The sequence below is a fragment of the Centropristis striata genome, chromosome 1, assembly GCF_030273125.1.
Source record: "Centropristis striata isolate RG_2023a ecotype Rhode Island chromosome 1, C.striata_1.0, whole genome shotgun sequence".
NCBI classification, from domain to species: Eukaryota; Metazoa; Chordata; class Actinopteri; order Perciformes; family Serranidae; genus Centropristis; species Centropristis striata.
Window position 1 is genome coordinate 38,532,647 of NC_081517.1, and position 15,127 is coordinate 38,547,773.

The 15,127-nt window shown below is 41.6% G+C and overlaps 1 protein-coding gene across 1 annotated transcript in view; it reads right to left on the reverse strand.

Annotated features, from left to right (window-relative positions):
• The window catches only part of bnc2 (basonuclin zinc finger protein 2), a 181,780-nt gene extending 167,965 nt beyond the window's left edge, over positions 1 to 13,815 (reverse strand). Inside the window, exon 1 of the mRNA XM_059341647.1 lies at positions 13,657 to 13,815. Coding sequence (XP_059197630.1) covers positions 13,657 to 13,659 — 3 coding nt within the window. The 5' untranslated portion in view covers positions 13,660 to 13,815. The remainder of the gene's footprint in view (positions 1 to 13,656) is intronic.
• Positions 13,816 to 15,127: the final 1,312 nt, after the last annotated feature.

The window sequence follows — 15,127 nt, forward strand, 5'->3', positions numbered from 1 at the left end:
CTCCACTATTTTCAAAGTTGCCCCTTGAACAATACACACAATAGCTGCAGTATCACTATAAATAATATCCAAAACTTAACTTTAAAAAAACAATGAAGTTACTAGACATCGATGATGACTACATAATCTACGTAATGTGTTCAGAGACTCTATTATTGGAAAGTAGGGATGAACAGAGACAACTTCACAGCTACCTCTCACAAAGTGGCAAAGCTTTCTGAATATCGTCTATATTTAACTTTGACAAGAGGGAATGAGCATGTTTGTGTTGTAAATACTAAGTGTGCAGGGGCTATAATATGAATTGGCTGCAACTGGATACATGTGACTAGGGGGCAAATGGATCTAATGGTAGTCTTAATGCTGGCCTTGAATAATGAGGCCTTTGTCTAATAAAACTGGAAAGCCTCCAAATACCTATAGGGACCTCGGCTAGTTAGAGCAATAACAGTCTATCAAAAGAGAAAGCAAAGTGATTACTTAGAGGGTAATAAATACAAGGTCCATGCTGGGGAGGGACTGGGGGCGAGAGAGCAAGAGAGAGAGACAGAAGGAGAGAAAGAGAAAGACAGAGACCGGGACAAAGAGAGACAGAAAAAGAGAAAGAAAATGCTTAGTGGATAAACAAACTCCACATCTGTTATTTTTAACAAGTAGTGTAGCTGAATTATGTTATAACAGCATCTTAATAGATAGAAAAAGCAAGTAATACAAAAAAACTCAGGTGGGTACCTGTGAATACATTTGCAGGTACCGAATTATTCAGGCTGAGGGCCTACTTGACCTTGTAAATACTACAAGAAGTACAATATGAAAGATAGCTTCCATTGAGAAATAAATGAAAGTAATAAGAAATCAAAATATGCATGCGTTTTGAGCAGGAGGACCTTGAGCAGGAGGACCTTGATTATTTCCAGGTGACAAGTAAGAAAATGATAAAGAATCAGGATAAAAACGTCTTAACAGGTAGAGTTTTTTCTTTTTCTCCCGGATACTTTGAAAACTACTTCACACAGCACTTTGTAATTACTTTGCAAAATAGTTAAAAGTTTAGTTTAAAATATGCTGCAAGAAAGGACCACCAGACAAAGAACACAATCAAAGCCACTATGGCGTCCAAGGGCAAACACTACACTCGAGAAAGAACATGGAGTTCTGAGGAAATATTGTCCCTTATTCAAAATGACAAAATAGTTGAACAAGCCTGAATGTCAAGATTGTTGTGAAGATTGTTTAGAAATCAGGTATGCTTTGATTGCTTATACAGACAAAGTGAATGGATAACCCTGATTTTAACACTTTCACAAATTTGTTCACATACAGGAACATGCACACACACAGACAAAAAACAGGTTTTTTTCTTGTCTACCCCATTCCCACCATGTCTTAAATGGTAGAGTAGTGCTGACCTGAAGGAACGGCTTTAGGGCCAGAGAACTGGACACAATAACACCACCATCAATTACAGCCCTGAGAGAGGAAAGGGAGAGTCCAATCAGAGAATTAGAGAGATGTGGGGCAGACAGGTGGATCGACAGCCTCGAGGCAGAAGGAGAGGGTGGAAAAGGGGATGACAGAGAGGACAGAGGAGAGACAGACTGCTGGTCACCGCTCTAACTAAGTGACGGGATGAGGATAATAAAGAGTCAGTCACACAGAGCGAGCGGTGGCCTCGGAGGGGGGGGAGAGGGAGGGTTCGGAGTGGAGGGGTGACAGAAGTGAGAGATGGACTTCATCAAGACTGCTGCCTGATGGTCAGGGTTCAGACTGTTGCTCTGTTTCTGGCCCTCTGTCTTCAGGGCAGAGAGAGAGAGAGAGAGACAGAGAGAGAGAGAGAGAGAGAGAGAGAGAGAGAGAGTGTGTTTGTGTGTGTGTGTGTGTGTGTGCGTGCGCGCTGGTTCAATCACCAATGACTTGTGAGCGATTCATTGCCCCCCACCAGAGTGACCAATGCCTTTCCACTCCAGGCCCTGATCCATTCCAGCTAATGTATTACTGGAGGAGCATCGCTGTCCGCTGTCTGCTGACGGGGCTGGACTGAACTAAACACAGCTTTGCCGAGCTTCACTGGACTGCACTGGGCTTTCCCGAGTGTTACCAGAGAGGCAGCACAGCCTTCATCAAAGCAAATCCAAAGGTCTTTCTTCACCGTGTTCAGATTACACTTGCGAGTTTTAACCATGAACCCGCAACCTGTTCTTTGCTGCATTTTTCATTCAATTTAGTTTGTGTTGACAAAATAAAAAATTCCTCCAAACTTGAGTGCGTCATAGAAGAATTGGTGCAATGAGAATTTGTGGATTTAAAGGCCTTGAGAGAGGAAGATATTATCAGGTATTACCTGAACCAGGCCTAATAAAAATTACAGTACACTAGAAACATGATGCATTTCTGATTTGCAACAGCAAATTCATTTTGAAGGAAATGTATTATGCTGCCCGGTTAGCATTTTCTGTCAACATAATAAGGAAATGTTGTTAATTATATATATCGGGCATATTGCAAAAATGTTTTGACTGAAGATATGAGCCAAAATATCCCATTTTTCATTCCAATATCCGCTCGTAGCTCAAGACTACAGCATGATTACCAGCAGTGACAGCATGTGGCTGGTAATGTTTTCACCTTGTGAGTCTGTGTGTGGACATTATCATGCCAAAATGTGGCCCTGGAGACACCTACTGTAGCAGGAACTTCCATCGAAACGGTTTTGAGTACTTTGCCGGGTGTTTATATTTCTGTCTGTGTGTGGATGGATTTGTCACTGGGTGCAAGATGCAGTTACCGCCTCCCACTTTACGCCCCTTGCCCGATTGGTGTTGCAGCTAGTGTGATCCACTTGCAAGATGGTCTCTAGTTATACTTTTTTATGGTTATATTTAGGCTCTAGTCGCACTTGGATAAAGGTGTTGTGCACGACATTCAGTTCAGAGTTCTGAGCCTCCAGACGACTCATTCTCATTTCCATCTCATCAAACACAGACGCTTGGTCAGGACACCTTGATGTCACTTTTAATGCACTGGGTACTCACATGCACTGACTTGCATGTGTGGCTAAACCGGCTACCACAACAAAGAACAGAGAAGCTCTTAATATAACACACACAGAGAGAGCATGTCTTTATTCTCTCGTCAGGACACCATTACTCCACTTAACTTTACATAGTAAATAGTTGTTTCTGTTATATTATTATTCTGAGTGTCTACACCACCTGAAAGCATAGGGAGAAGTCGTGGTTTTGAATTTTACACATTCACTTCAATCAAGGCCCATAGGTCTGGTTAATTCAAACATGTGGCCTGGAACCATCATCCCATTTAGTGCAACATCACACAACAACACGTCACCCTAAAAGACTCATTGCCAGACTAGAATTGTGACATCAAAAGAAGATGAACAAGACCTGTTTCTGGGCCGTGTCTGAAATCACTGATTATTGGTACCATTCTCACCATTTTATTGAAGCATCCAAAGTGTTAACTTCTCGAACTGAAAGTGTCAGAAATTACAGCTCACTGCTATCTAAAAAGATAGCTAATGAATATGTGTTATTGAGGGAACAGTGGATGACTCATTTTTCTATTTTAGGGTTTCTTCATCTGCTTGAGCGCTAAATATGTAAATGCAGTCATGTCTGTTTCAAATTTGAAGTTAATCAAAAAATCTAGGGAATATTTCTTCATCTTCATTCAAAATGCAAAAGAGCAAATTACTTGTGATCATCCACACAATCACACTTATATCAGGGGTCATAAAACAGAGATTTTCAGTGTGGAAGGAGAAGGAGAGAGGAGATTAAGAGACAGAGAAGGAAGAAGGGAGAGAGAAGAAGGTCTGTTCTTCCTTGGGGAGCAGATTGCCCGTGCTGACTGCCCATTAAAAACAGAATTCCTTGACAAACTGTTTTTGTTTGCAATCTAATTCCTCCAGGGTGCTGCTTGCCACAGCACAAGACAGTCACACCACGCCTGTCCTCTCCTATTTGTCTCTCTCTTTTCTGTCGTTGCTAACACTCCCCTCCTTGTTCTGCCTGAGACCTTTCTACTATCAACATGTGGCACATGTCCTTGACAAGTCAAGAGGATCCTTCACCACAGGAGTTGTGCACCAGCGTCAACCATGCACCCTTTTTCCTCTTTTTCCCCCCTCTTTCTCTCTCATCCTGCCTCCCCTCTTTCACTCTCCCTCTCTTAATATTGAGTTGCCGGGGTAAAAGGGGGCCAGAGGAATCTAATAACTGTGACAGTGGGGCTTTTTTGGCATTGTTCCTGAAGCTGTGCAGACACACACAGGGCTGTCTGCTGGCTCTAATGAAAGGTTAAATGAATAGGACAAAGTGACAGGAGGTACAATAAAGAAACAAGAAGGAGGAGAGAATGTGTGTGCAAGCATGTGTCCATGTCTCTGTGTGTGAGTGTCTCGAGGCCAGCCTCTTGAGCTCAGGGAACAACAAGGACAGCCCCTCCACAGCGCCACAATATTCAAAACAGATTGGTCTGCGACACGGTGTGTGTGTGTGTGTGTGTGTGTGTCTGTGCACTTTTATGTGTGTCTGTGTCATGTATGTGTGTGTGTCCGACTCACCGGGACACAGATGCTGAAGAGGAATTCCAGCATGGGGTTCTTTGATAAATGTTAAGGTCACTGGCAGAGGTGGAGGGGTGGAGGCTGGACGGGGAGGGGAGGGCGGGGGAGCGGGTGCAGTGGGGGAGGAGGCAGAGGGAGTGACGAGGGGGGACGCATGTCTCGTCTTGTGCCTCTCTCTGCCTGTGCCTTGGTGGAATGCGGAGTCACATGAAAGAGGCCCTCTTTCTCTCTCCATCTCTCTGAGACTCGTCTCTTGTGTCTGTCTCAAAAGCGCCACTGTCCCCCTCCTGACACACTACCTGTCAGCAGATTTCCCCACAGCTCCAAAAACACACAGCCACAGATGCATGTGAAAACACACAGACACGATCCATATGCACACAGGCATACACACACACACACACGCAGACACGTACAGATGTGTCCTTCATACAAACTTTATGAGTGTTAAGTTTCCCTCAAACAGGAAAAGTGAACTAAGGCCCAAACAAACACACTAAATCCCATCATCCTTAGACTGCTTAATTACTATGATTACCACCGTAAATAGCAACTTTGTCACCAACAATCGCAAAGTAGGACTTCTACCATGTCATCAAGGTTAGTGGTGATGATTTGCATGGCACAGTATGGTTCAATACATGCAATATAATCAATTAAAACTGCATAACCCTTGGAAACTGTGACACAGATTCAGACACTGATAGGGAGTTAAATGTCACAGTCAGGTTTAATATGTGGCCTCAGACTGAAGGAGGAAGTTTCTGTGAGATTGCATCAAATCAGTTCTATAGAGTAGAGTTAATCCATGAGTTCCTACCAAACCAAGGTCAAGACCCAATGCAAGCAACATAAATGTAGTTGCTGACTGCTTTAAATGGCTGGTAGCGGCTGTGTTGTAACCAAAGGCAGCAATAACTTGGAATGGCTGATTTTAGCTGATTTTGCATTATTCATAATTTTTGATTATTTGTCAGTGACTTCCAAAATTGTTACAAATCAGAGTTGGAAAAAAATAGTATGACAAACATTAGGCACAAATAAAACTTGAGCATGGTTCTGTTTAAAGGTGAAATGTGTTAGACAGAACCATCTGAGAAGCCATCACTGATAACTGTTTATTAAAAAATACCTGGCAGGTGATTGGATGAATCATCTTTCTATCATGGTAGGAAATGGGATGCCAACAGCGGTTTCCCATAGGGTTGGGCAGTGTCTACCAAACTGGCATGTGACAATTTCCACAGTGAAATATCACGATGGACAATGATATTGTCAGTGCGCGTCATCCAAACTGATCAAATGACATGGACACACAACCCACTAGAGGGTCTATATCCACCATTAAGAATCATCATCTTATTCATTCTTTCACCAGAAATGAGTGCATTTTAATGTGTTTGGATTAATTCTCTTCTACGTTAGATACGTTGATGTGAAAGTCAGTGTGCACGTTCAGTTGCACTCGTGAAATCGGTCTGTGCACCATTTAATAAATCAGAATTGTTTCTTTGTTAATGCCACCGCAAACACCATGTGGAAGGTGTGGAAGGGGGTAGGGCTTTTAAATCACGATGCGGGGCTCAGTGGTCGATGACTGTCAGCCAACCCTGGTCTCCAATGGCAATGTACCACATTTTGTTGACCCATTACTCCACTACAACCTCCTCTCTATACAGCTCTATGAAAACGTCAGCCAACTTCCTCCTTTGCATACAGTGGACACAAGTGTTATAATTCTTTTGGCCACTAGAGGGCTTTGTTCTTTAACGTCCGGACAAAAATCTAATTTTTACATGCACACATTCCACTGTGAATACATGAGATGGGGCACAGCAGAATTTAATACACACACACACACACACACACACACACAATGCACTGATCTTTTTAAAGTAATATCCACATTCAGCGACATAATTCATACAAGGATAAAGAGACCAGACTGCTTTCAGACTCAGTAATAGAGGCTGGATTATACACTCAGCACACAAGGTTAGAAGTGAGCCTCAAACATAATCAATATATTCAGGTAAGAATAATTGTCAGATAACTTGCTGAAAGTAAAGTCTTGAAAATCCAAGGTGACTTCCCTCTACCCTGTTTATCCGGCGTAAATGGAATTTTCAACTGGTTACTTCACAATGACGATCAAATAAAGCAACTTAAATTCAAGCCAGACTGTAAAGAAGCTGCATTCCGTAAATAGCAGCTCATCTGTTTGTCAGAAGCACTTCAGATGGACGACTGATAAAAAATTCAGCTGAAACACCTCATGTATAGAAATGCTGTAAGTCAGGTAATATTGCAAAGAACATATAGCCTCAACATTTAATCAAAATATGTAGTATATGGAAAAGGTCAAGTTACCTTTTGTATTTGATACAGTTTTAAAATGAACCAGCCAGGATGTCAAGAATGTCAAGAGTTGGTGTCAAGAATCACCAAACAAGTTAACTTACAAGTTAACGAACTAACGAAGAAGTCACTTGACAGCAAGTAATCGCCTCACTTGTTGTATTGCTTTCCTGTTGCTGAAAGACAATGGAAACTGGGCTACGGTACAGTACGACTGCCATATCTGCAACCAGTACTGAGTAAGTGTGAAATGGTACACAGAAATAACGGTTCGGTGCAACTTTGTTATCATGGTGATTGGCACACCTGTTCGTTAGCATGCTGGATGCGTTTCTATTCACATACCGTACTAATGGTGGAGCAACACCGACACACTCCTATTCTTTTACACAACTCTGTCTCTGTTGCTGTGTAGCCAACCTGGAACCTGCAGACGGGTCTCGCATCTCTGGCGTTTCGTCTGAGGTTGACATGGTTTTACTGACTAACCTTCATCGTTTTGTGCTAACCTTAGCACATGTTGCTAACGGTGTACGGCGTGTATCGAGCTCTTTTGAATTTTGGTTCTACATTACACGCATCAATCTACATATTGTGTATTCTCCGTGAGCATGCAAACGTTGTGGAGCAGTGAGCCCTTCGCTCACAGAACTGCTTGTTCCCTTTGCTCCCTCGCTTAAAGCCGCTCCAGGCCGCTCCGCTAAATAATGCTATGAGTCAGATTTCCCCACGCTCTATTCAAATCTCTCCAAATTAGCTCCAAAAGAAGAAAACCCTTATTGGACTTGATTGACGAGGAGCAACAGATACTTCAAGGACACATTCTGGGTCTGGCGCGGGAATGATGTGGCACCTTTGTGATAAAGGACATGACGCGAAAATCCATCTTTCTCAAAAATGCGCTCTGTGCTCCGCTCCCCTTTCACTCCACTAGCACACTGGACCTGGACCCCCAGACCTAGCGGTACAATACAAATACAAGATTAGAAAGTTATCGAGCTTCATCTTGATTGGGCGAACCAGTACATGCTAATTTAGTGCCATGCCCCACCAGAGAAAATGGATAAGCCCATATGCCTGTTATGGTCCTTTAGGCCATCCTGGATATTTTTCTTATTGATCAGACATTAAGCCCTCTTATCAAATTGTATGGAGTAAAACTATGTGATACCATATCATTAAAGAGTACTTTGTTGTACTGTCAGAGAAGAGTGAAGAAGAAAATGTCTGGAATGAAGTGTGGACCTTACTTGGTCCTTTCTTTGGAAAGTACATAAACAGGTTTTAAATGAGAGAAATGGGGATTGAGAAGCGAAGGAATCATTTCAAAGGCTACTCAGGTAAAAATAACATTGTCAGGCACAGTTACTAGCAGAGAACTAGACACTCAGGGCAATAATTCCAAAGTCAACAAGCTACGTCTCAGTCCTCAGGAATTTTTCATGAGCCACCACTTATCTTGTCATATCAGATTTCTTCCACCAGCTTTTTTGAAGGGAAGAGAAAAGACACCTTTAGGGCAAATTATTCTCTTTTAATCAAATCACTCTGTATGGCCTGAGGAGATCTTTCCATGCCTTTTGAGTCACTGAGGCATGGGACACCAATGCACACACCCACACACACACAGAGACAAAAAAAACACACGATCCAACAAACAAACATCCACATATACGGTATGTACTGAAACAGCAGCAGTTAGGTGTCTTTTTTTATCTGAGAGCAAGAAATGAGACTCAACAGGAAAATAAAAAATACAAGAAGAAAGCAAGGAACAAAGTGGTGTCTGGAGTTTCCATCACAAGTGAAATCCCAGATTTTCTCACTCACTGTTCATGGAACAAAATCGAACAACTTTATTCTGGAGTGCAGTCAGTGCAGGAGGGAGCTATAAAATATAAATTATACCACATAACCCTATACCTCCCAACTGAGCCATTTGGTTACAACTATACTCCTGTTCGTTACACAAGTCCAGCGTCTCTGGTATTTCTATAGCGTCGACATGAATTATATTCTAGCCCGGCTGAAGAAACGTATGGATTACAAGTGAAATGTAATTTCCCTACCGATCGGACAGTTGCCACCCAGTGACACTGAAGTGTTTATTTTACACAGTTGCCGGTAATTAGTTCTGGACAGAATCAATTAAGGCGACCAAAAATTACAGCTGAAAATGTAAGAATCACGACTGTGTCTGGGAAGACAGAAAAATGCAGCAGAGGGTGTATTTCTAAAGGCTGAGTTGTGCAAAATGTGTTCTATCATTTCTCACTTTAAACAAATAAAGACTGAGGGAGTGTGTGGCTTCTGCACACACTGGGTGTGTTCGTGTACTGAGACCAAAGTTTTCCTGATTCCCTCCTTAAGGAATATGATAGTGTTTGGATTAGCATGCGAAATGAAGCCCATAAAAGAAGAAAAAATGAGACGAAAAATTTAACACATGTAAGTGCAAGTATCAGCTTACAGTTTAAACACAATTTGTAGCTCTGAGACTGATTTTAATCTCATTAACTTGCCATTTCCAAGTGTGATCTTCACACTACCGAAACAATACTATCATTTAGCAGATTAAAACAGTTTGAGATATCAATCTGTGTGATAGTACAAGACGAAACACATCTTAAATGCTTGTGTCACAACAGCTGTTAACCCTATTCATGACTTTGTTTACTTCTCTTTTGTAAGAATCACGGTAACCAAATTTCATAACGTACTCAGAGGAAACTGGAGAGTTGTCATGAGAAAGTGTGTGAAGATTTGTTTCTCACTTTGTGTGCCGGGGTACAAGAAATATAATTATGTCTACTATATGTATATTGTTTTAAATCAAGTATGTCTCACGCTGTGTGCTCTTTATTAAATTAGGACTCCTGCCATCCAATTTGTTTGAACATTTCACAGTGTCTCTGTTTAGTCGCTGCAGCCCGCAGCTTCGGTTACAGTGTCTTGCCCGAAGATTTTCATCTAAAGCCACTACTAGGTATACGACCCCACTCCCCCTTTCAAAATATTACCTTTTCTGTCACTGCCAAGACACACTATCAGTCACTCGAGAGATTATTGGGTCTGAGGACAGATGGAGAGGAGCAGCAGAGCTGTATCAGTGCAGCAATGACCCACTCCTAGAGAAATAAAACCACTGCAAGAATGTTGGTGAGGCTCAGTATCTATACCTGAGTGAAAGTACATATTTTCCTTGATCTGAAATAAATTTGTTTGTTTTTTTCTTCAAGGTCTGCCCTAGTTTCTTTCACCCGTGTATCGCTAGGGTTAAATTCTTCAAGCCTCGTCATGACTAAAACAGTACAGAAAATGGGCCTGAACACGAAGGTCAAGTAGTGATTATTGCCCTAAATTAATCGCATAAATATGGAAGTAAGCAAGTACACAAGTGAGAAGAGCCAAGAGCAGGAAATATATAAATGGGTTATCAATAGATCCTTTATGCACTTAGTACCCATTCTTTTCAAATAAAGAGGCAGGGAGTGAGAAAGTAAGAAATGGAGAGGATGGAGTGGAGGGAGAAGAGGAGGAAAGAGTTCTCGATGTGAGCAGTAATCAGAGGAAGCCAGCAGGGGGGACGGGGAGGGTTGGTGGGGTCAGAGCAGAGCACCACTAAGCAGCCTTTCTCTTCATTAGCAGGCTCTCTAAGGGGGGCGTCACAGGCCTACCTGTCCAGCAGATTATTGAACCGACTAACCAGTGGCTCCCACCCCGCACACACACACACTCTCACACACTCTCCCCTCTCTGATTCCCACAAACCCAGAGGAATCACGACCTAGCTGCAGCCTCGCTGACAACTTTAACTTTTTCTTTAACCTCACGTAGCAGCGCTATAGGCTGAATCTGCTCACTGCGTAACGAGGACATTTACCTCGACATTTTCACTGTTATTTTAAGTGGAATTTTGTTGTTGTCTTTTTTCTGTTTTAGTTTTTGTATTTTCCTGCTGCAACACACCAGCACTTATTCTCTGTCAATAACGCTGAAAATGTAATAAGTGTATAATTGTGTGACACATGAGAAAAAGAGAGAGAAACACGTAAAAATGATTTTAGCTTGTGTGACTTGTAGGGCGGGGTATCGAACTTTGATACTTTTAGGCACCAACCGCATTGCTCACGTAGTTTTAAGTGGAGCTGGCTAATATATTAATATTAAATCAATATCCTGATATGAGACTGGATATTATAAGTGTTATGTTTTCCTGGTTTTAAAGGCTGCATTACAGAAAAATGATCATGGCTGCTCTCTCTTAGTCGGTAAGTCACCTAATCAGTCGTTTTGGTCTACTTAAATTTGTTAATGAGTCCTTTTTTATGCTATTTTCTGAATGACTTATTTTAAAGAATCCTATGAATACATCTCTGGTGAACAGAAGTTTTAAAGTGGTGCTTTTACATCATTCTTTGTGGAGAAACTCAGTTTCATAGATCTGATAAATCAAGTCAATTAAATTGTATGAGTGCTAGTCAACTAAGAATTACTTTGAGAAAAGGACTAAAAATAATGTGATTTTCTCAATTTACCAGACTCTTTTACTGTTCTATTATTTGTCTCTACCCACGTAGTCTTTATATCCACATTACCGATGATTATTTATCAAAAACTTCATTGTGTAATTATTTTAGGGGCATTCGGGTGGTAGTGGGCTGAGTCCTTGTTGCAGCAGACCCAGGTTTGAATCCGGCCCAAGGTCCCTTTGCTGCATGTCTCCCCCTTCTATTCTCTCTACCACTACCACATAAAGCACGAAAATGTCAATAAAGAAACACACTATAGTCAGAATTTCAATATTGAAGTATTTGTTAAAAAATATTGTGATATTTGATTTTGCCCATATTGCCAAGCCCTGTTATCAAGTACCAAAGAATATCTTGAGTAAATCTCATCATCATCAGTAAGCCAATAAGCTTGCAGCATGTTTGTTCCTAGATCTATTAATGCTGGTGATTGGCTGTCTAATGTTACACGTTGTGTGGCATGCAAGGCAGATGGAGGTGAAAAGGAGCTAAAGAAAATAAAAATGTGCAAAGATTTGCTTTACTCATTTTGTAATTTAATTTTGTGAAAATGGATATTATAAAATTGATAGTAAAAAATATCACTCAGGAACCGGTACCAAATTGTTTTGAATGATACCCTGCCTGAGCGACTTATGTGGTAAATGACTTGCAATTTGAGTTGCACAGATCTGACCTGTCTGGTAGCTGGATAAAGCAGCAAGCAGATAAAAGTAATGAAATGACATTCGAGGAATGTAAATTGGCATTCTTCGGTGTAGTAGCAGCACCAGCTCAGGATCATGAAACATCCCTGACACACACTCAAACCAGGCCAAAATATTGCGCTACACATTCATCTCACACACATCTCACTGATGAAAGTGTGAAGGTGCTTTTGTGGTGCTTTTAAGTGGAGCCATTCATCTCAATCGCTCTCTCTCTGTTTCTCTTTTTCTTTCCCTCTCGTTCCGTCTCCCCTGTCTCCTGAAGCGTTTGGATATGTCCACGCTGAAATGTCTTACACTGACATGAAATGCCTCTGTGTGCTTCTGCTTGTGTTTCACAGTCGCAGGTTGGCCAAGAGTTTCTCCTTTAGAGGTACCGTAGCACAGGGACGCATAAACAGGCGCTGAAACAAGTGTATTTAGCAAAAAAAATCTGTCAGATAAAAGTGTTGTTTTAGTCCAATAAACTGCATCGTAAAAAGCAACAATTTAAATCACATCTAACACAAGCAGACTGGACTGTTTTTGTATAAGACCCCACTCTGATAAAGACTTCCACAGACACCAAATATCAACTGAAAACAAGACGGTGAATATTTCAACAAATCAATAAAATGTTGCAGAAAAATAACACCACTGCACTACCAGAAGGAATTCTGCAGAAAGGTGATGCAGGATTTTCAGCAGAGGGATTTTAGGCCCTGAGAAAAATAACTTGAGAAATGTTGCTGCCAGCTATGAAATGAAGTATGCTCACATTTATGTAAGTAACCACACAGAACACATTTTTATCAGCCCCGTCTATATGTGTTTGCTATCTGAACACATTACACTAAATTGCATTGAATTACTGCATTCAGAGTGTGTGTGTTTGAACGTGAAGGCCCAAATCTACAGGTAGCATGAAGTGGCTTATCACATGAAAGTCCCGTAAACAATAAAAACAATTAAACAGTTCCTTCCACTGTGTCTGGAGTTGCCCCTTAACGTAACGTACAAGTTTTTTTAAATCTTCTTTGGGGAGAAAAGAATTTAATAACATTTTTACAGGCGTGACGAAACAATAAAACTATATTAAGTAAAGTCATGTTGGACTAACCTACTTGGATTCAAGGTTCTGATTATGGCTTTAATGTGCTCACACATGCAACAATTTGATTTTGCAAGACAAAGAGGGAAAGAAAATAAGGAGGGAAGAGATCAAAACAAGCAGAAGAAATTATTTTTCTTTTAAATGCAGGCAAATAAACAAATCCAGCCAGTGAGTCATGAAAATCAGAAACAAGTGTGGGAAATAAAGTTCTCATAAAAGACTTGGTTAACTTTTTATCTGCTCTGATGGCTGCAGATGACAGCATAGACGTTGTAAAAACAAAAATAAAAGTAACCAATTTTATAATTTGTTTTTCTTGTTAAGTGTTTGATTTGTTTAAGTGAAGTAAGCACGAGCAGGAAAAAAAATCATATTTACCATTGCTGCATGTTGTATGTGACAGACCCCGGGGCTCCTGGAACTTTTCAAAACTTGGCGTCCTCAAAAAAGTCTGATTTCGCCCTCAAGTGGGGAACTTTCTCCTCTTCAATACTGCACGCTGTCTGAAGTGATTCACTGTCGGTGTTTTCTTTCACAAACGTACCATCGCCGTTTATGACAGTTTTTTAGCACACAACGCGTGGAAACAGACACTCTTTTTACCCGGAGAACCGCTGTGTCCGAGCTTCTTCACCGCGCGTCAAGACGTTTGGAAACGCGTCGGTCTTACGGAGAGGAACGCACGACCACGACACTCTGTCCCCCTCTCCTTTTCTCCCAAACCGTAAAGTGAAGTCAAGGAGACAGTAGGGATCGCTGACAACCAGAAGCTGTGTTGTAACTGCTTGTCCTACCTTTTAGAAAAACGCTTTTTTTAAAAACGCCTTCCTACATACACTCCCCTGATGATTTCCTTCTGCAGAGTCAGCGCAGTGCGCCGAGGAGAGCTGCGGACGTTCCGGGGCTGGAGAGAAGGTGGCTGCTGTGAATTCAGACTCAGAGTTTTTACACGTCGTGTGTGACTGTAACCCGAGTGACTGTGGGTCCGGAGAGTTTCTGTGCCCCAATGAGTTGATTTACGATGATGTGTCGGGGAAGATGAGTCAAATCTTTTCGCGACAAACATGTGCCCCAAAAGCCCTGAAGCCTCAAGAAACGAAATCGGCACATTTACAGCGCGTGGAAACGCTTGAAAAGCAGCAAGGATTCTGTGATATTTCCCATCTGTGTGTGTTCAGTTCACATAGTCAAAATATTCTATTTTTTTAAACAATGTAACATCAGCTAAATGGGAAATATATAATACAAAATAAATAAAAAATGTTTTTGAATTTCCTGCCATCTTTTAAACATCGTATTAACTTTTAGTGGCTGCATTTCATTAAAGCAAACTTTTTTCACTTTCTCTGCCCTCGCGGGTACAGCACATGTACGCCCCCATGCACGCACACATGCACGCGTGTTTTTAGGCAGTTGAAAATAGTTTATGGTTTCTGTGCGTACTGCAGGGATGTGACACTGATTTCCTAAGTTGTGTCCCTCATATCCCTCAGAAGTGGGAGCGCTCATTAAACTTTCATTGTGCACTTGTTTTTATGAGGATTTGCTCAACATTTGACTGAGACATCTCAAGAGTGAAGAGTTGAAGGAGTGAGTGAGTGAGTGTGTATGTGTGTGTGTGTGTGTGTGTGTGTTTGAAGATAGAGTGGAGCAGAAAGAGAGACATACAGCGCTCCTCAGAGTGACTGGCTGCCTCAGCCTGGCTCCTCCACTGGGGTGAGAGAGGCAGCAGAATCCCAGTCAAGCGCCTGGAAGCCTCTCTTGCATGTTTGGTCAAGGGGTAAATAATAGATCAGGGATTAGGCTTGTGTAGAATTCATTCCAGGGTAACAAGCTACTGAGGTCCCAG